The sequence below is a fragment of the Tamandua tetradactyla genome, chromosome 26, assembly GCF_023851605.1.
Source record: "Tamandua tetradactyla isolate mTamTet1 chromosome 26, mTamTet1.pri, whole genome shotgun sequence".
Taxonomy (NCBI): domain Eukaryota; kingdom Metazoa; phylum Chordata; class Mammalia; order Pilosa; family Myrmecophagidae; genus Tamandua; species Tamandua tetradactyla.
Window position 1 is genome coordinate 44,793,295 of NC_135352.1, and position 22,920 is coordinate 44,816,214.

The 22,920-nt window shown below is 38.4% G+C and overlaps 1 protein-coding gene across 1 annotated transcript in view; it reads right to left on the minus strand.

Moving 5' to 3' along the window:
* The window catches only part of ANXA10 (annexin A10), a 74,926-nt gene that overhangs the window by 48,951 nt on the left and 3,055 nt on the right, over positions 1-22,920 (minus strand). The window contains exons 2-3 of the mRNA XM_077144521.1: positions 2,995-3,076; positions 360-454 (exon numbers count right to left, since the gene is read on the minus strand). Of these exons, the coding sequence (XP_077000636.1) occupies positions 360-454; positions 2,995-3,076 (177 nt within the window). The remainder of the gene's footprint in view (positions 1-359; positions 455-2,994; positions 3,077-22,920) is intronic.

Sequence of the window (22,920 nt, forward strand, 5' to 3'; positions counted from 1 at the left end):
TTAGTCTTTTTAATGCCATCGCTAGAGCTCTACACAGGGGTGCTTCCGGTACAACATTTTTAGCCTAATTGGGCCAACTGGCAGGGTGAGGCTATGAACACTTTTCATTTTTGGAAGCTGACTGCGTTTTTGGGCAGGACCGATGGAAGCACCACTGTAAGTGTGAAGGCGTGGACGCTTCATGCTTCACCTTTCTCTGTTATCCCTTGAAACATGGAGAGGAGTCAGCGGTTTCTGACATGTAACAAGGCCTGAAGTCCTTGTAACCCGAGGACCCACTATGACAGCCCCCGTTTTCCGAGGGTGTGGTTGTCTCTCAGAGGTCTGGCCCTAGCAGGGGGTGGGGAGGCCGCGCTTACCCGGCCGTACATGCTGCGGTACGCCTCTGCGATCAGCAGCCGCTGCGCGCTGCAGCGCTGGGTGAGCACGTCGATGAGCAGGTCTCTGTTGCAGTCTGGAAGAGAACAAGCGGGAGGCTAAGGGAGCTGCTGTCCGGGGGTGGGGGAGAGCCCGTTATTCGAGGACCAAAACGCACACGCCACGTCACCCCTGGGGGCACTTCACAGCAGAAAGCGATTTAACTAAAGTCTAAAACCACAGAGAGCCCTTGATGGAGCCCAGGGACGCCGCGGTAAAATGCAGAGCGAAGGGAGTTTGTGGGATGCAGAAAGCTGACAGCTGCTGGGCTGTGGACTCCGATGAGTGAAAATCAGCGGGGTGCCCCCGCGTTCTGCATTTGTAGAGGTTTTTTTAAAAATGTTTTTTGTTAAAATTATTCAAATTTGTATTTCTAGTGATTATATTATTTTCATTTCATTTGTTAGCACATAAGTGCTCAATGAAATGATTTTAATATTATATTTACTTTGTATTCAGAGATGTTATGGAACTCTCTTATTGTTTTTAATAATTTTTCAGTCAATTATCTTGGATTTCTTGATATCCAAGATCATTTGCAAACAATGTTTTATTTCTTTCTGAGAATCATTTTATGTTTTCTTCTTTCTTATCCTATATAATTGCATCAAGCCTGGAATTTCATCAAGATTTAGGTGGATGGGTTAGAAATAATTCCAGCTGTTAGCACCTCACACATGTTATTCCAATTTATATTTGCTAATAGGCACAAAATAAAAAGGTAGTCTAAAAGTGCAGGGGGAAGTAGCTTCAAATGGTGAGGAGATGGACAGTGGAAGGCACTATTTAGGGAACATCACCTGAGGGCTGTTCTTTTTAAGTCTAAGTTAAATTTTATACATCTCAACACAGTGTTTTGCTAAAAAGAACCCATTTCCATTTGCTTTAGAGTACATTTTCACTGTCTGATTTTTCTGAATTAAAACATAGGCACCAAGGAAACCATTAGTAATTGTCTTTTTCAATGGTACTTTGCCAGGTTCATCAGGATAGGCATTTCTAGCATTTTGAACTGTGAAATTTTCGCTGGCATTTGCAGTGTATACTATGCAATCAAGACTAAAACTTCCTGATATATTTCAGCTTCAAACACTAACAAACAAAAGATTATCATGGGCAAAATGAATCCATACTCCAACCCTAAAACTACAATGATAGGAAAATTGAAACGGGCAAACAAAGAACAATTAAGCAAATAGACTGCTCTGATCTATAGTTTTGAAGCAAAAAATGCACTCCTGAAGAAAAAAAAATCTACAAGTTTTTGTTACCTTGTCTTTGTATGTTTCAAGGGATGATTGATATTTTTAACAGGACAAAAGCATTGCAAACTTTTAAAAAAAGAGACTTTAGGGAGTATATTTAAAGCCCTTTCTTTTCTTTCTATGGGGTCTGCTAGTGAATAAAACACTCAGATGCACACACACACGTGCACACGCACATGTGCACATTTACACACACATGGCATGTACATGCACAGACGTACACATGCACACCCACATGTGCACATGTGCACATTTACACACACGCATATGCATATGTACACACACACAGACATACACACACATGTGCAGAGTAAAGCACGTTTCCACACACACACAACATGCACATGTACTCGCACACCCAGAGGTACACACACACGTGCACCCACACATGTGCAGAGTAAAGCTCTTATAAAGGAAAACCTTTAAAGTCAAGAGCTTGCTTTCCTATGAAAGGCATTTCTGCAAACATTTCTTTTTTGTTGCCAGTGCACCTTGGTACTTAACAGGAGTCTTCTTAAAACAGGTGTCACTTAAGGAAAATACATAGATGATGGACAGCTTCACGCCATAACTTATTTAAAGATTAAATCACCTTTTAAGAAACCTAACAAGTTTCCTCCTTTATTCCTCCTACTTCCTTTTCTAACCCCAGTTCCTTCTGCTGACACCCACACTTCGGGGCCCCCTAGGCCAGGCTGTGGCCGTAGAGCTCACGGTGCAGCAGGGACACCGGGGGACAGCGATGGTGAGGGAGGCAGGGCGGGGGCTGCTGGACTCGGAGTGCTCGGAGAGAAGCCACAGAGGCCCGGGGCCGGGCACCCAGTCCTGAAGGAAGAGAATCCCGAGGAGACGTGGACAGAAGAAAACGGGCTTCCTGGCAGGAGGTTTATTGTGCAGTTTACAGAGACGAGAAGAGGCAGAGCTATACCGGAGTGGAGAGAAGTCTGATTTGGCTAGAGGTGGGAATAGCAACAGAAACAGGCTGGGAAAACAAACAATGGCCAAGCCAAGAGGGTGCCTCTCCTAGAGCCAGGGCTTTGGTTTAGGATTTTATTAGCACCTAGTGATGACGGGTTTCAGGGTTTCAGATAAAAAAGTGTCAAGATAAGATTGGCAACAGAGAAAAAGCAAATTTGTTCCCTGTAATTGTCCTTTTCTATTGTTTTCCTTCTCTTCCTACTTCTTTGTCCAAATTTTAAAAATGTGCCTAGATTTCTTTGGGCATTGGCTATTTTATACCATTTTTTAATTTTTAAAACAAGGGAAAGCAAAACAAAATTGCAATCTAAGATCAGAGAGATGACCGGCTTACCAAACCCTTGCAGCGCTCCTCCTAGCATTTGAGCATCCAAAATGGGATCGAAATTGGGGGCTGGGAAGATGGTTCCTTGTACCTGGTGGTAAGAGAAAGAGATTGCAGGAATTCACATTAAATATCTCAGCATTTTTTACCTAGAAAAAAAGAAAACCGAAGTATATTCTAAATGTTTAAATTACTATAACACACACAAGTCTATCGAACAGATGTGTTAATCATATATTAATTTTAGAGAGCAAATTTGAGTTTATTCTATTACCTGGCCTTTACTATATTGTCATCTATTATTTACCTAGGAGACTGAGATACTAGAACCTAAAATTAAAAAGCACAAGATTCAAATAAAACATATATTTTCTTAATAAACAGTAAGCATTTTCCTAGAATTTTGGAGCCCAACTTATAGCAACTGAAAAGAGCATTCTATTGAGGGATTTATGTCATTCATAGAAGTTAAAAGTCTATTGCCTATTGAGCTTTTTTGCACTTAAGGGGACCTGATATCATATATGAGAAAATTGAAATAATTGAATTTGTGCTATTGGATTCATAAAACCTAGGTGATACAGGTAGGGCAGACATTTTCTAGCTGAAGCTGCAGAGCAAAACATAAAAGGCCAACCAAGATTCCATGTACATTCTCTCTCTTGTCAATAATAAAACAGCAGAACATTTAAGTGAGGTTTCGAATGCATGTGCCCCATCATTTCAGACAAAGCCAGCCAGGATAAGGCACCATGCGATCACACTCGGCACAAGAGAACTGTCCACTGAAATTCATTCAGAAGAAAGGGAGCATCCCCCTTGTTCGTGGGCAGTGTGCCCAGAGTCCCTGGACAGGAAAGTGCCTTCCCACAGCAGACAGGTCAGCAGCTGGGAAGAACTCACATTCACTCAGCTCTTGGCAGCAGCAACCTCCTAGCCCAGGGTGAAGCTTTCCCCATTGTCTACCAGAAGGCAATTGATCAATGAAAACAAGGTTCTATATAATTTTTTGATAAATAAATATCAGTACATGTACCAATACCAACATATTTGTGATTACTTATTACTTTTAAACAAACATGCTAAAAATGCTTTGCAAGCACACTGGACAGTAAAAGTACGAAGAATTTTGAACACTTAGGAATTCACAAAACACAGTTTCCTGGTAGTGTTTGTCATTCATGCTGAATTATATGGCATATTAAATCATTACATTCTATGTCAGTTTTTACGCTTTAGCTGACTATAATGTGATTTTTAATAAAATCATCATTTATTGGGGGATGTTATCAGGTTAAATGATTCCTAAAAAAAAAAATTTTAATGACATTTTTGGATGAATGACCTTATTTTATGTTGAGTAATATGATAAACATTTTCCCCCATTACATATTTTGCATTAGGAAAGCAGATGAGAGACCTATAAACCAGACAAGCAAACAGTAATTAGTTTGGAGAAGAGCTTATGGAGGAGGGAGGATGCTTTTAGTTGGCAGGGCAAAAATTTCCCACACCGAGAGAGCAAGTACCAGACTCGGGAATGGGGAGTAGAGGAATGGCTGACAGCTGGCATGTGGGTGGCGACAGACAGAGCTGGGTGGCAGGGGCAAGGCTTTTAAGGGTTATCTAAAGATTTTAGACGGAGTGATATAATTTGATTTGAATTCTAGTTTGATTTGAATTCATCGTTTGATTTGAGTTTGTCATGTCATTCCATATCAACATAAACAACGAAATAAACAGAAGAAATATGGGTTGCAGGTGTGGCTAATTTAGAAACTCAGTTGAGATATAAGGAAGACCTAAACCGAGGCATAGAAGTTCTCATCAGTAAATACAGATTGCTCAGTTACCTGAATAATTTAACAAACCGACTATTAAGACATATTGTTAATTAACTCAGTAACTGTAGATTAGTCTTCTGAAAAATCAGAAACATTTTGGGGGGGGGTGTTTTTCAGTACTGATAACTTTTAAAGAAATATCTTTTATGCATGTTCTTTTTTTTTTTTCACATGGGCAGGCACGAGGAATCAAACCCGGGTCCTCAGGCATGGCAGTCAAGCATTCTTGCTTGCTGAGCCACCGTGGCCCACCCTATGCATGTTTTTAATATTTTTTGGTCTCAGAAAATATTTTTGAAATTTTGTAAAAATGAGCATATTCAAATATGACAATGAAAAACAATACATGTGTGCATATGGTGAGATTATTTTTACTTTTCTCAGACAGGCATACCCTCTCCTTCTTATTACTCTTGTTTCTAATGAGAATAGGAGGTTGGAGGCCGTGGGACACACTGCCCACCTGAAGAGGCTGAATTTGACATGGGTTTGGAGACTGAGTCTTGGTAGGAGATGAATAATGCTATATAAGGAAGGCGAGTAATGAAAAGGGAGTGCATCTGTCTGAAAAGAGCCTGTGCGGGGGGATATGCGATTGTGTAAGAAAATAAAGAAAAATGTAGAATGTACTCTAGAAGGGGGAATAGGACTTCGAATAACCAAAAGACTTAAAGTTGGTATATAGTTGAGTAACAAAGCAAATGTTCCCAATTTTTATTTTCAAAAATTTAGTGCATTGATAATATGTTTTAATCATTTTCAATGCTGATACTATAGAGCATTTTGAAAGAGACCATTAACTTGTAAACATATACATATTTTGATAACGTTTTATAGAGTATAATGTATAGGTTTTATGTTGCATAATTAGATAAGCCACTTGGAGCTCACAGGTAAAATAATTTCTTATTTTATGCAAGTATTTTCTATATAATTTAAAGTGCCTTAAACTTGATTTTAGCTTAACATATCCCTCATCACTTTATTCAGTTATTCTTTGAAGAAAATTTAAATAAACAACTAATACGCATATTATGTTGTGCTACATATTGCGGATATTTTTACTGCTGTGGGTAACTTATGCATAGAGAACTGATTCAAGACAGATGAGAAGTTATATCGTAACTGTCTAACAAAGTCCCATGGAATTTGAAGAAAGTGTTAATCTTCAAGTGAGAAATAGGAAAGTGTTCAAGGGAAGACTTCTTGCATAGTTCTTATTTCAGGTGAAAACATCACATTTGATTGCATTTCAACAAGTAGAAATGCATTGTTTAGAAATTTCATAGTTCTTAGGAACTAGATTTAAATAAAAATGATCTAGTAATTTGTCAAATTTGGCATATTTCTAGGATGCAAACTTCATGTCTAGATTTCCCTTTCATGAATTTCTTATATAAGAAGGTTCATATATCTATTTCGAGTTCCATTCCAATCCACTTCCATTAGGTGTTTCCTGGTATAATAGCTCCTTTTCCAGCATGCTGGGTATTCGCCATACGCTCTCCTGTGCAGCACTGCGTTTCATCCCCAGAGCCATCCTTTGGGGGTAAAGCCATCATTACCCTCATTTTGTAGATGAAGAAAGCGATGTGCAGGAACCTACTGTGGTTACGCAGCCGCGTTGTGGCAAAGGTGGTACTTGAACCCCAATTTATCTGAGCTTCAAGCCCCAAACGCTTGTTTTCCCCAGTTACCTGCATCATTTATTTGACATGCACAGACACCCTCATAGCACTGGCTTATCACACAGATCATTTGTTTGGGGCCATAACCAAATCATAAGCCCCGAAGAAATAGGAAGGATTCCTTTGGCACTCTCTCTATTTCTAAAATCTCAAGGCCAGCCCTTTGCTCGAGCGCAGGAATAATCGAATTTGAATTGTATAAAAATATTTTTTAAAGCACGTCTATTAAACAGAGAGGTGCCTGAATCATTTTAACCCGCCCTGCACTTGTGATACAGTCTCGCAAAGCTCACGTCGAGCCTTTCGATTCACGCCCCCGCGTGCGGCGTCTTCTGTGCAGCAGAGACGCAAACGCGGCCCCACGGAACATGCTGTCGTCGGGGTCTCCCAGTTCTCCTGGAAATCTGAAATTCTAGGGCTCTGTGATAATCACTTCACTTGAACATAAGAAGCATCTGCTAAATGAAGAGCAGTTTTATGAGTCCGGTGCGTTGGAAAGCACTCACGTTTTCTTAGTTTGCTGTTACTGTCAATTTCCTATTACATGGATGCACGTTGTAGGCTTTTTCACTCCCCACAAGGCTCCCCATCACTTTCTGAGATAGTTTTACGGACTGACACCTGTATTCCCCTTTTCACTGTATCACGTTATTTCCAGTCTTATTTCCTCATCACAAATCCACATAGCACTTATTGCTTGGAACTAAGAAGAGATAAGAACCATTCAGGCAGCACATTCCACATCGTAGGGAATAGATGTATCGAAGGAAACATTAAATCAAATAAGATTATGCATAAGTGAGTATAAAAACAAGAAATGCAGATAGTAAATATTTTCAACCAGTAGAATTTCCAGTTGATTGTTTTTACATTGTTCTCTACTAGCCAGATGATTTAGAATGGTATAAAATATAGAAAAATGCAGATGAACACATAAAAATATTGACCTATTGGTATTATTTCTTTTCCAAATAAAGAATAGAAAGTGACCTAAAAGTGTCATTACACATTCCAATGATATTTTCAGAACTGCTTCTTACTCAATTAAAAAGATACACCTACCTCTCTGTATATATTCCTTGATTTTAGTTTAGGAATATATATGTATTTCTTTTAAACAACTCTCCAAAATTCACCTTCCACATTGTGAGACGTCCTGAGGGAGAAAACCTCCACAGCACAGACTCTATTCTGCAGCGCTTGAAAGGCCCTTGTGAATGAAATAACAGGCGGGGCTGGGAGTTAGGCAGCAGCTCCCCATGCCTTGGGGTGACTTATTCAAAAAGGCAGGCCCCTGCTGCCAGTGTGGACTCCCCACCGGTCTGAGAGAATTGAGTGACAATCGCTTCTCCCTCAGGTTGGCGGTACAAAGGATTTTTCAGGAACTGAGCACACAGCGTTAAGCAAAGTGAGTGAGACCTGCAGAGTTGTGCTAGCTTCCTCCAAAACAGGGAGCTGGGGTTGCAGCCGTGAGGCTCCCCATCACATGGGCCTCTACTGCTCACTGCCCGTGAAAGAGAGGGTGTGCGATGGTTTTATTCACTCTTTTTTAAAGCTCAGTTGTTTGGTGTCTCATGCTAGTAAGGCGAAAGGCGCTCTTTCCTTTATCTCTTTATAGTTTCACAAATCCCCAGCCTTTATACAATGGCAGAACCATTGCATGGGGAATATGCTCCTGTTCACAAGAAGCTTAGTAATCAGTTGGTAAGACAAACGTGGCAAGAAACCATGGAGTGGAGGCTCAAGGTTAGAGCTCTGAAGCTATGAAAATCAGCAGCACCCATACAGTTTTTTTTTTTTTTAAAAAAACAACTTTTTAAAAAAAAGTTGCAAAGGGGATTGGACTTTGAGTAGCAATAGGAATGAAGCTGATATGGAAAGGACTAAGGTAAATCAGGACTGACTTTGTTAATCTAAAGCTAACCAGATACCCAGATGTGTCTGAACCATAAGAGTGAGGTAACTTAGGCACTGGAGCGTTGCAGGCATTTCCTTTATTGGGGAGATGGCTGGAGATACTCATTCTTCTACTTTTGTTATCACAATTCTGGTGATGGACCGCGGTCAACGGCGCCCGTCCCATCTTTGATGATGCGCATGGTCATCGGTCTTTGGCCAGGTGCACAAGGAAGGACTGACGGGAGGCCAGACGGCTGGGGTTCAGTGCTATGGCCCAGACGCTCCCAGCTGGGCAGACCTCCAGTCTCGGTCTCTGGTTTTAGCCATGCTTGTCAGTAGAGTGTCTAATTGTCCACATGCTCCTTAAACACATGTTCAAGAACAAAATTGCTTCCGTTTGCAAGAACTAAAATCCCACCCCAAACTCCAAACCCGGCTCAAGCTCCATGAAGCCTTTCCAGAACCTCTCTGCTTTCAGAGCCCTTGAACCACACGATCTGGCATTTTATATCCATCTTCATCTCTACATTTTAAAATTCCGGAGGGCAGGTGCATTTCTTTTCTTTTTTCTACAAAGCATGAGGAAAGTGCCTTGGATATAATGAAGGCTCAGGAATGTTTATGTGATGTATAAAAGTACATGTACCACAGTCATTTCTTTAGTTTATCCAGCAGTTTTTTCTTTTAATTCATTGCCCATATAAGGAGGCTTGGCTCTAGGTTTGCTTTTGCTTTACCTTGTGAAACTGATAATTGGTCAGAAACCTGTGAGACTGACACTAAAATTCTTATTTCACAGTTGAGGAGACTTTGAGTAGGTTGTTAAAGTCATACAGCTAATGGGTTATGAAAGCAACATTCAAGTTCATAGCTGGTGCCACTTATATTAAAGATATAATTCATTTAAAGTAAAATATTAGTCTTAGGTACTATTGAGTTCCCTTTTCCTTTTTTTTTTTGCGAGAAAATTGTATGTTCATTTACAAAGGACCCTACAGGTAAAAGGTTCTAAAAAACCTGAGTTATTATTATTTAAATCAGTTTAAAGACAAAGATGAAAGCTTCGGGGGTATGGAAAGAGAGAAGAAGGGAAGAGAGAGAAGGGAACAAAAAGAGAGAGAAGTGAGCAAAAAGAGAGAGACAGTAGTAGATGGAAAGGTGAAATCAGTAAGAGAAAGAATAGGGAAAACAGCATGTCTTAGTTGAGGCAAGACTAAAAGTGAGAGATTTGTCTTTAGTGTCACACCTTAGTTATTTTTAAAACCTAGTGGATGTAGCACACAGTATTAATGATTCAAGCATAATATTGAAATTCTTTAAAAAACCCATATCCCTATTGCTAGGTCACTTGAAGCTTTAAATCTTTGTTACTTTAATCACATTTTAAGTCTAAGCAACAGCAAGGAGGGATTTTATAAAGAAAAACTCGATGATTGCGAGGTTAAGATTTAGATTGCCACCTATGAATTTTTGAAAAGTTTGATGTTGTTTATTCAGTTGGAAATTTTGTGTTTCTAACTAATCCACCAAAAAAGGTGAGATACATAAAAATCTAAAATGGTACTAAGAATGCTGCCTAATCAGTTATCAATAAACTATACATATTCTGAATACCAGTGTATAGCAGCAGACATCTCAAAACAAGAAATTTGCTAAGAAATTCTTTTGACTTGCTGCCAAGGTGTTGAGATGGGTTTTAGTTGATGTTAAGTTCTGGTTACAGGCAACTGAATAAGCAACCAAATTTCCTCAATGCCCAACAGTGAAAATTAGCACTTTAATATTTTCCTAAAATATACTTCGAGCATTAAAATTAGGAAATTGTGCACAATGGGTTGAAATGAAATACATGGAGAGTTATATTTCTCGTCCTTGACTTCTAAGAAAATAGAACTCCATTATTCATCATGCTAATAATGCACGCACTAGAGTTTTTATTTTAGAAACATGGAGAGAACACAAACCCTCTGTCATGGTCAGGTTCATGTGGCAACCTGGCCAGGCGGCTGTACCCAGTTGTCTGGCTGGGCAAGTGCTGGCCCATCTGTTGCTGTGAGGACATTTCATGGACTTAAATCATGACCACGTCGGCTGCATCCACAGCTGGTTGCATTTGCAATCAGCCAAGGGGAGTGTCTTCTGCAATGAGTGACATTTAATCTAATCACTGGAAACCTTTTAAGGAGGATTCAGAAGAGACAGGCTGTCTTCCTGCTTCAGCCAGTGAGCCTCTCTTGTGGAGTTCGTCCAGACCCTCCATCGGAATCTTCAGCTTCACAGCCTACCCTGCGGATTTTGGACTCTGCATTCCCACAGTTATGCGAGACATTTTATAAATTTTATGTCTATGAATATCTCCACTGATTCTGTTTCTCTGGAGAACCCTAGCTAAGCATTTATTCAGTACAGCCAGGCAAGACAGGTCTGTATTTTTTGTTCATCACTCAGGGTAAGGTTTGCATATAAAAGATAAAACGACAATGGTGCCTCACTCATGGCAGGGACCATAGCAAGGGAGTTTCTGTCTGTGTCTCTCTTTCTGTCTCATTTTGTAACATAAAAGCAAAGGTAGAAAAAGATATAATTTGCTTCCTACATCACAGACCAACTAAAAGTCAGGAGATTTACAAGGAAATGAGGAGCCACAAATACATACTTACATATTAGAGAAGAATAAGCATATACAAACTAATTTTCATGAATGACAGACTATACTGAATAAACATATGCAAAATTCCTTTTAAAAATTTAGGTTAAATGCATGGAAACATAATTTATGATATGTGTCATCTTTTTTCAATTAAGGTCAGAATTTCAGTTACCAGGATATTAAGCAAACTTTCATAGAAATATTCTGGGTATACTGAATAAGGAATAGGAAGCAGAAATCCTTGAAACATTTTTGGAAAAAGAAATCACCAGAGCCTATTATATTTATAAAGAAAAATCCAAACTATTACATCTATTATTGGACTATTTCAATGGCAAGAAAAATTTTAAACTAACACATAGCCCTAAATCATATGCTATAAATCTCTCTAAATGAACAGAGTAAATACTTGAAGAACAGGTTGCTCAGAAACAATGTAGAGTTTTTATGACTGATAATGCATTTTGCACATAGGAGGCCTTTAGTAGAAGCTATTTTATAGCTGAAAATCTTTAAAATTATGCAAATTATAAACTGCATAAAATTGCCAATGTTACACTAACAGTTGACGTCAAGGGAGCTTTCCAAGAGAGGAAGAATGAATAATCCATCTATTTACCACCGTTTCAAAACTCACAATTATACAAATGGGTCAGAATTTAGCAAAGTTCTACCTTTTCACTGACTCTATTTCATTTAAATCAATGCATATCTTGGATACTCTTGGAATTAAGCATAACTCAATCTTGGTTTTGGCTTCCTACAAACATAATTATTTTGTTGAATTAAGGAAGTTATTAGAAAGTCAAGTCTATCAAAGATTCAGATGCTTATGATTATTTTGCTGCCTTATGTTTTACTGAAGAATACTATTGTAATGCAAGATGCTCACATTGAGCAGGTAATAAAATAATCCACCAACCAAACAAACAAATGTCCTTATTTCAAGCACAAATATGTTAGATAAGTTGTAGATAATATTAGAAAAGCCCTAAATAACTAGGTCTAAATATCCTGTTCCCGAAAATATTTATATTTCAGCTTAGAGTGTCCAATATCTGATATACTATTCAGGGGTGTGAAGGAAATTTGTCACTATTGTGCGTGTGTTTTTCAGTGGTGATGATTCGGCTGCTACGAGACTTCTGTTGAAGTCACTTTCCTTCCTCAGCAGGACGAACTCAGTGGGTCGTGCTTTCTTAGCTCATGTTCTACTCTCGGAATCCCTGAGTATCCTGCTTAATATTTTGCTTTACTTGGAACTGGAATCCTGCTTTCTCCTCATCCACAAAAGTATTTCAAAGGCTGAAGTGGATAAGAGCCCAATGGAAGTCCCCGCGGCTCTGCCCAGATGCTCTCAGCAGGTTCCAGGCTATCTGATGTCCTCTAATCTGATTATGAGTGGATTGTCCCAGCTAAGGCACCTCCAACCCTCACAGGTGCCTGGTGCTGCCTCTACACCTGGGGTATTAGTAAAGGAAAACAAGGAGGGCACAGTACAGAAGCAGAGTGATGGCGATTTGCAACTATGTATGTGTACATTTGTGTCTAAGTATATAACTGTGTATAATTTACATGTAACGTGTAAATAAATGTGTATGTGAGCTGCATTTACACATCTTTTTATTTAACTCGAGAGAAACTGGAGGGAAATACCCTATATCATTAACTATTAACAGCATGATCTGTACTCTGGTTAGGTGATAATGATTTAAATTTTATTTTTAATCTTTTATATTTTCGAACTTTTTGTTGAGCACTACAAATAAAACTAATTTTACTTTAGTGGTCAATTAGCACTTGAGCTCACAAAGGTATTTTTCTTATTAAAGAAGAATTACACTGGATAGGGAAGGTGAGAGCCCTGAGGGCATGATCTGAAAGCATTTCTCCAAATAAAAGATTTTAAAGTCTCTAAAAAAAAAAAAATTATGCATCTGGGTTGAGAGTGTAGAGAAAGGTAGTCAACAAGGATTTCCTGTTGGTTGTACATCACAATACTTTTAAGAACAGTATGTCTAATATTTCATTTCAAGTTGTTTGCAGGAGTGCCAATGTAAATCAGTCTTTTGTCCTGAACTTCCAATGGAATTGTACCGGGATGGCATTTTGCTGATGGTTTTGGGGAAGATGAAAGGATTAAGTATAAATATAGCATTTGCTCATTATAAAATATCGGTAGTTTTGGGGAAAAGATGTCCTGTTTCCTGCCTTCTGTCACCTTGCTTCTCACTGAAATTACCTGGCCAGTTAAGTTCAGAGCATTCTGGCTCTCCATTCAGATAAAGTCACCCAACCACCATTTAAGAAGGTCTCCCAGGCAAGAAAATGATACAAAGAAATGCTTCCATTTGGAGAAGTCTGAGAAAGGAGCAAACGAAGGCGCCTACTCTGAGGACAGGGGTGCCCAGGATGTGACCTGGCAGCGCGCACGGTCTGGCTAGCATTTTGATAACCGGAAACTTTTTTTGGAATCACAGCACAACTCTCTTCCTAGAAGCTACCTTTGTTTGCTTATAACTTTATCCTTATAAAAGAAAGCCAAAAACAAAACAAAAACTAACTCAACAGAGGCAATGAGTAGCGGAATTAACTTGAGAAATTTTCTCATAACTTGGCAAAAAAGGACATAGAAATGAAAATTGTTAAAGAAAACACAAAACATGAAGAACATGATTCAGTCACTGTATCTACTCTCTGTACCTCTGAGAGAGAAAAGAAACGGAAGAAAAACAGAAATAAAGAAAGTACAGAAGAAATTTAGGTAATAATCACATCTCTAGATGGAAAGGGTTCATTTGGGCAATATTGAACCTTCAGAACAATCTTCACACACGGTCAGGTTGCTTACAAAGGAAAGAATTGAATTATCATCAGAACACTCTTCTGTACAATTAAATTTCAGGAGGTATTTGATCTGCCATTCTAGAATCTGCCATTCTGTGACTCCAAAGTTTTAAACCTAGTCAAACTATAAATGACAAGAAAGAGCAAATGGAAACTTATATCTATAGCCCCCCTCTCCAACCAAATGAGAGCTGAGCTGTGTGACGAAGTCAAATGAAGAAGTTCTTCAATACCACTAATACCTCAATCCAAACAGTCAATATGTGCCTAGTTCTCAATATGTGTCAGACACTTTGCCAAATAATTTACTCATCTCATCTAGCTTTCCACGATTAACAAACAAATGAGGCAGGTGCTATCGCCGAAGATGAGGAAACAGGTCTACAGAGGTTAGTGTTTGATCATGTGGTCGGTATGTGATACAGCTTGCATTCAAACCCGGGTCTGCCTGACTCCAGAGTCCAAGCTCTTCACTGCTGGACGAGGTGCCTTCCACGTGCCAAAGAAATCCAAGTGGCCTGTTTTTTGTCATTAGAAGATTAATATACACTCAATTTGGCAAACAATCTCTGATCACAAAAAGTTAAAAGTCATTTATAATCTTGTGATCTACAAATTATTGTTAACTTTTAAATCAATATAATAAGAGGATAAATAGGAATAATAGTTGAAAGTTTATGCCAAGAGATCGTCTAAGTGCTTTTTATATCTTTACATATAGCTATAAGATTTTTTTTTCCAAATGGAGTCTCACATTACATTATTATTTGGTAATCTGCCTTTTCTTTTACTACTGTATTTCTCTAAAGGAGATTTCTTTAAGTTCTGCAATTTTCTTATCTTTGAAGAAAATTAAATATCATGGGTCAGATCTAAAAATGCTATTCAATCATCCTTATGAATTGTCTAATGAATTGTAAGATGTCCTAATGTCTTTTTTTTTCATTTTAATTACTTTAAGAGAATCAAAATAGCATTTAAATCTAATGGACATATTCATAACCCCCGAGCCATAATGTGCAAATATGCTTTGCCAGCCTGCTGTTATGGAGGGGAAGGGGGCATGGTGCCTTTTCATTATTTGCTTAGCTACTTTGCAATTTACGCAGCACCTTTGTGTTATCTCATGTGATATTACCAACAAGCCTGTATTGAGTAAGGTAAGTGCTCCTATTTCTATATTACATATGAAAAAATGATGACTCAATATTTATTCAAAGCCACTGGCTTAATAATTGGCAGCTTAGAATAATATAGTCTTCTGAATTTAAATCCTGGGATTTTCCGGTACAGGTTACTTCTTTTCTCTCCTTTTTTATTCTGTGTTATTCTCTTATTTCTAAAAATTAATTATGGTTTTGCATTTGTTTGTGTCTCCTATAAAAAGGATTAAAAAGTTACAAATGCACATACATTAATTTAGAGTTGATGAAACATATAAGTTAAAATTTTTAAATGTTTTTAAATGAGAAACAAATTCTCTACAGGAGATAAATGATTGCTCATCCTGAAATAGCACATGCAGCTCTGAATTTCACACTTAAGTTAGACATTATGCTGACATTTAATGTATGAAAAATTGCATTTCATGGATTTATCAGAACAATTTCTACAAAATGATGCTACAGCCCTTAGATGAAAGATGGTGTTTAGATTTCAGCAAGTTTCTTCTAATTTGATATTTTTAGAAAGGCTAGCAACCAGCACTCTCAAAGCCCTATAAATCTGTTTCAAAAAATTCAGAAGCAGCTTCATGATGATTAAACAAATTGTTTAACTTTCAATGGCAGAGATCAATGAGAATGTTATCTTATGAACTGTATGTTCTCTAGATGTTAATGAGAAAGGAATGGTCTCTTTTCCTCACTATTTCTCTTTCTTTTTGGACACTGACAGGCTGCTGTGGAAAATATCCCTGTAATTCTATTCCCAGAAGACATTACCTTTATAATACTCCTTGTTTCTAACTGATTTTATGAATATTTTACAAGTTTCTGAATTCATATTAACTGAATCGAGAGAGCATGTCTTTAAAGTACAGCAGTTTGCCACTAAAATAATCTTTGCTAGGTTATTCGCAAATTAGTCATTTTATTATATAGTAAAGAACTTTTAGATTTCTATCTTAAGAGATATTTAATCCAAACAAAAGTTTTGAAATTAACCTTGATATCATTAACACGAGAGTTTTGGCAGAGTTAGTAGTAGTGGCTGCTTTGTTCAGGTTGATTGTTACCTGAGCTGATTTAAATAAATATTCTGCACAGAATTTCTCTTCTATTCAGGGTGTCAAGGTATACACACACAAGCACACACACACACACGTAAAAGAATTACAGTGAAAAAAGTGGCACTGTTAATATGGGTGGAGCATATTCACTATAGACAGAGCAGCAGCATATTAAAATGCAGAATTCCATACACCACCACCAATGCCACATTTTGCACAATTGATGGGAGCACATTATTATAGTGAAATTATATTAATTATTATTAATACATTTGATTAAAGTCTGTGGTTAAACTTAGGGTTTTGTGGAGGTATAGTTCCATGGATTTTAGAAAATGTATTCTGTTACCATATAAACCATCTCATGTTCCCCTTTTAATCATACGCAGCTGTGTATCTCATTGCTGTGCATTGTATTGACTGTGCTGGGTCATAATCACCATCATCCATTCCCACAGCATTTCCATCACTCCAAATAGGAATGCTGCAGATTTTAAGCCTTAACTGCCCATTCCTTTTCCTTCCCACTCCTCAACCTCTGGTAATATATATTCCAGATTCTGACTCTACGAGTTTGCTTTTTCTAATTGTTTAAATCAGTAAGATCATACAGTATTTGTCCTTTTGTGGCTGGGTTATTTCACTTAAGAAGATTTTTCAAGGTTCATCCATGTGGTCCCATGTGTCAGGACTTCATTCCTTTCTGTGGGTGAATAATATTTCGTTGTATATTTACACACATTTTGTTTATCCATTCATCAGTTGATGGGCACCTGGGTTGCTTCTGTCTTGAGGTAGTTGTGATGAATGCTGCTATAAACTTTGGTGCATGAATATCTGCTCGAGTCCTTGCCTTCAACTCTTTTGGGTATTTCCCTAGTAGTGGGACTGCTTGGTCATATGGTAGTTCTATACTTAGCTTTCTGAGGAATTGCCAAAATGTCTTCCACAGGGGCTGCACCATTTTACATTGCCACCAGCAATGAAAGGGTGTTCCTGTTTCTCTGCAGTCTCTTCAATACTTGATATTTTCCATTTTTTTTAAAAGCAGATATTCCAATGGATATAAAATGGTATCTCACTGTGATTTTCATTTTCCTTTCCCTTGTGGCTAATGATGTCGAGGAACTTTCTATGTGTTTTTCCCAAATTCTTTCTTTGGGAAGATGTCTGTTCAATTCATTTTTCCCATTTAAGAATTAGGTTGTCTTTTCATTGTTAAAGTTTTTTGATTTTGAGGATTTTCTGACTATGGGATTATATAATCATTGAATAGGTCACTTCTTTCTTTCCAATTTGGATGCCTTTTAATTCTTTGTTTTTGCCCAATTGTTCTAGCTGGAATTTCTAGTCAATGTTGAATAACAGAAGTGACAGTGGGCATCTCTGTCTTCTTCCTCATCCTGGAAGGAAAACTTTCATTCTTTGACCATTAAGTAGGATGTGAGCTGTCAGATTATCATATATCCTTAATCATGTTGAGGATGTTTCCCTCTCTTCTTAGCATTCTAAGTGTTTTTATCAAGAAAGTTTATGGTACATCGTCAAATGCCTTTTCTCAATCCATTGAGATAGTCATTTTTTTTAACTTCATTCTGTTATTGTTGTGTAGTACATTAATTGGTTTTTTTTTTTTTTTTTTTTTACCTTGATTCATGCTTCTCCTGTTTGGTGTTCTCTGAGTTTCTTCAATGTACATACATGTTTTTTGCTAAGTTTGAGAATTTTTCTGTCATTATTTCTTTTACTATTCCTTCTACCCTTTCTCTCTTTTTTCTCCTCCTGGGGCTCCTATAACATGTATGTTGATCTGCTTGATAGTTTCCCATAGCTGTCCTAAGGTATTTTTGCATTTAATATTTCTTTTTTTTCTTTCTGCTGCTCAGTCTGACACATTTCACACGCCCTGTCTTCAAGTTAACTGATTCTTTCTTCTACCATCTCCGTTCTCCTCTTGAGACCCTCCTGGGCATTTTTTTCATCTCAGTTACTGTGGTCTTCAACTCCAGTAGCTCTGTTTGGTCCCTTTTTAAAATTTCTATCTCTTTTTCTTAGACTCTCATATTGTTCATTTATAGTTTTCCTGAAATCCTGTAGTTCTTTCTTTATATTTTCCTTCATCTCCCTAAACATTTTTAAGACCTTTTGCATAAAAGCATTATTGGTATATCTCATTCTCATATTTTTTATTAGTGTTTTCTGAATTTTATCATCTTCCTTTGGATGGGTCATTTCTTGTTTCTTTTTTTGTCTTGTTCTCTTGTTCCACATTGTACATTTTAAAGGTTAAAATGGTAACTCTGGGATCCACAACCTGGGATATCTGTTTCTTGGATTTGTCACCAGCTGGAGATGGCAGAGATTTTCTTGAGCTGCAGCTCTCCTATCAGGAAGATTTTCTCAAGGCAAAACACACTGTGTAGGGTTTTTCCTGTCTCATTGGGCCTCTGTCTTGTCCTGGGCTTTTGTTTATTAGTTGTTTTGGAGTCCCCTGTTTACAGGAATTTGATTGTTCCTTCCTTTTCCTAAGGGATAAATGTCCCTCTCCCAGTTATTTAAATATGACAAGCCTCTGTTCCAGACTGCCTACCTTTATAGATTTTACACTCCTTTCCTTGCCTCGTGGTAATTTTGCTTGGAGGAGAAATTCTGGAGTAAGGATGTCAACAAGAAGGGCTTCCTATGTCAGTCTTTCTCAGTGCAAACAGGCCCAGTTTCTTGCCTGGTTAATGGTTGCTTTAGTGCGAGCACTGAGTCCTGGAGTGCCCTACTCTGTCATCTTCCCCAGAAGTCTTTTTGTTAAATGCATTTTGCTAAGTGAAGGTAGCCATACCCAAAGGGTTCACAGGCTGTCGCTCTGTCTGGATGCTGTCCAGGGGAGGCTGGACTGTACGAATGGCAATCAGATCAATTTCTGCCAGAGCTCAGGGGTTGAGAAGGGGGGTGACTGCCGAAGGGCAGCAGGGAAGATGGTTGGGTGATGGATGGTGGGTACATTTTCTAAGGAAGTGTGGTGATGGATATATGACTCGGTGTTTCTCAAAACTCGTCCAACTAGATTCCACACAGTATATTTTTCTATTTGTAAATTTAACAAAATCAATCAGGATGTAGGGGGAACCCAAGGGGAAAGCAGGTTGTGGCAAATGAGTGTGTGTGTGTTTCAGACGAATATCACAACCACACTGAAGTGCTGGGGAGTGACCTGCCCTAGGAACTTTAGAAAGCAGCATGTTGACTGGATTCTTACAGTTAAAAACGAAAAGAACTGTGCCCAAACACTGTACTTTTATTGGTAAACTTGTTTCTTATAATGTTAAGGCTCATCAAATTTTAAACTATATGTATGTTTAGGTCAAACAAATTAGCAAATATGTTGTAAATATTGATAGCCATGCTTTTCATTCTCTGAGCATAGAGACTGGGGAAAAGAAAATACAACATGAGATGGGCGTATCTTGTAGCAGCAAAAAGTCGTAGAACTCTCAGAGTGGGGGTGGGGGGTGGGCAGAAAAAAAGATGGGAGCAAGTCAAAAGAACACGAGAGTCAACTTGAAAGAGTTCCCAATGGCAAAAGCTGATTCTGAAGGGTACTATTTAATACTTATTTCCCTCTGCTAAATAATGACAATGCTGTTTTCCAAACACTTTCCTCTCTTGAGCATTCATATTATTCCATGCATTATCATACACAAGAAAAAGACCAAGTCCTCTCAATCATGAAATCAGAAGTCACTGACTATCTTGAAGGACGACCAGGCATATCCATACACAAGCATCTTAGTATTCATAATATATGTGATGAGACAAAAGCACTGCAGAGATCCTGAAGTTTCTACTAATCATGAAATTGTGATGGCTTCATTTGTGACCTTGTTTAAACAATCGATTCCCACTTCGGAACCATCAGCTCACCTATGACCAAGACTCATAAATCTAACCCTTTGTGCTGCAGAGGAACTATTGAATTTACTGGGAATATTTACTTTTTAATCTGCCAGCTACCAGCTTGATTAAACACACGGTGGTCAGCACAACAGGTGACGAAAGATACCAGTCTCCCGGGCGCCTATGCGCCCCTCCACCTTTCAGCACTTTTGTCTGTTTTCTTGCTTTCCTTTTAAAATGATGGCATTGAGAAGCTGGCAGCTAAATGAATGCCTAGAGGAAATGTGTGCTTAGATGCAGTATCTCTAAGGAGTTGAACAATAATTCAAGAATATTGCTATTATAGTAATAGCAACAAAAAAGAATGATTCAACTATAAAATACAATATGAGCCTTTTAATTTTGGAAGCATCACTAATACACAGTACTTAGAACAATGTGGCTGCTGGGTTCAAGTGCATTCCTTTTCTCATAATTTGAAAAACGTTCTTATAATGCTTTCTGTTCTGGCTTATTTAAAAATACAATAGCACAAAAGTTGGAATTAAGAGATAGGATGATAACTATATTAAGATATCCTGTTGCTTTATTACAAATTGCCTCAAACTAAAGATGAAAAGCCAATCCAAAGTAGCTTGTGAGTGAAGCTGAGCCCCACTTTATCCATAACAGGGCCACATAAAACACATTATCTTCTACACAAATGGCCTATAATTACTTTTGTTTTGTACTCGATGCTATCCGTGGTCTGTTAACTGTTATTATTGTTTTTGGTTCCTGATTGCTTCTAGCATAATTACCAGTATGCCCGAAGGACATAAAAAATGTATATGAGAAAGTGCGTTTCATGATTATGCATTGGAGTGTGATGAAATGCTGGCAAAGAAAACGGGCCCAAGGAGAAGACCTGGCGTCACCCCTGATGGGAAATGCATGTCCGCAGTCATGAACAGTGTTCTCTGCACACGTTGAGGTCGTCTGGAGGAGACCAAGGCAGGAAGAGGCCCTTCATGGACTGCGAGTACGTTTTAAATTGTAATTTCTGTAGCCCCCTTCTTCCTGGAGAAGCAGGCTAGCTCCGCCTGATATCAGGGAAGTTCTACTGAGGGAGGAAAGCCAGGGACAATAGAGGGCGGGGGTTTGTCTGGGAGGCTGCAGTGCAAACTGGAGAGTCAGGAAGTAAATCCCACTGTGTGGGGCCTCTCCGCCTGCGTTCTCTGCCCCACCTAATCACAGATACACATGACTCATTAAAATGACGGTGACTCATATGGCTCAAACATAATTTCTTAGTGCTTCGTGGTAAAAAGTATGGTTTCGAAAATTTTTGATTTGTGATAATCTGATGGATTTTTTTCTGGTCCTGTTTGTTAAATGGGTTGATCAACTAAGAAAAATAAACCAAAAATTTTGTTAAACATGTTCTCTGTTATTTGAACTGTCAACGCTGTTTGAATTTGAAGGAGTTCTGGGTTTAAACAAATGCTTGTTTAAATGAACACAATGTGTTAATTCTAATAGTAGCAGTATATTATCACCTTTCAGAGCTTTGTAATCACCTGGAAAACTTTAGCATTCCAGAGAAGCAAAAATATTTAGAGAGTAGTCATCTTTCACAGCTCCTGTTATATGCATACTGAAAGAAGTTTTGAAAATGCAAATTACTCAGTAGATGTAAACCTTTGTTGTTCTCGCTATTATGATAAACACTCTCAAAACCTGCAAACCTGGACCAGAGCCTTTCCCGCAATCTCCTCCTTACTGAACACCCCCCCTCCTATTTCTCCTTCTTCTAATTCTAGATGACGGTGGTTGATACATATCAATGGCACGTATGTTAAGGCAAGGTAGAGTTTTGGCAATGATCTTTATTGCTGTAGGTTCAGCAATTAGAAGTGAGGGACAAGGGTGGAAGCAGGGACCCCAGTTAGAAGACTATTACATTAAATTGGCAAGTAATGATGGTAGTTGTGCTGGAAGTAATGAAAGAAGGTGATATTTGAATATAGGATGCATATAGAATCAAAAGATTTACTGGTGGATTGACTGTAAGGTAAGAAAGGGAGGAGTCAGGGATAGCTCCAAGTTCGGTTTGTTTGTTTGTTTATTTATCTATTTTGCCAGAGTAAATGAGAGGATGGAGTTTCCACTCACTCAACAGGCGCTTGGATATTTGTGTCTGGAGTTCTGGCATCGAAACTGGGCAGAGATGGAAATTGGAAAAGACTTTGTGCACAGATTACAATTAAAGCCATGGGGTTGGGTTCTGTGGTCAAGGTGGTGGCTGTAGTACATATACTTGTGTATATCATTTTAAGAATCAAAGTCACTACATTTGATTCCTCCAGGGTAATATGTGAGCAGTTCAACTGAAGCACTGGCAAAGGTTGAAGCCATTTCCAGCATGATTAATAACTTCTGTTGAGTCAAAATGTACCAAGTTCAGACAACACCCTTGTGATAGTAAAAGCAATCTAAAGTAAGAACAACCTTTCAATAATATTTGTTCAGTAAGTCACACTTACTGCAGATAAAGTCAGATGTCTTGGAATGAAGTTTATCTTCCAGGAAAACCTTTCAACTGGGAAAGCCTGGTTCAGAAAATATCTTGCCTAATCAACAGCCTCTGCTTCCATGGTGGACATTCTTTTTAGCCTAGAATCACTCCTCAGTAGAATTCTTTAACTTGATTCTGGGTGGCAGAGTGATTTTCCTTCACCATGTGTAAAGTTGCTGCTAAAAAGCACTAATTTCTTCCATTCTAGTTGGGCTAAGATGTCAGCTGCCTTGAGGCCCACAGTGGACGCTCACACCTGCTGTTGACCGACTTCTGTGCTGTTTTGAAACCAGCTGGGAGTGAGCTGATAAGCAGCAATACCTTGGAAAGAG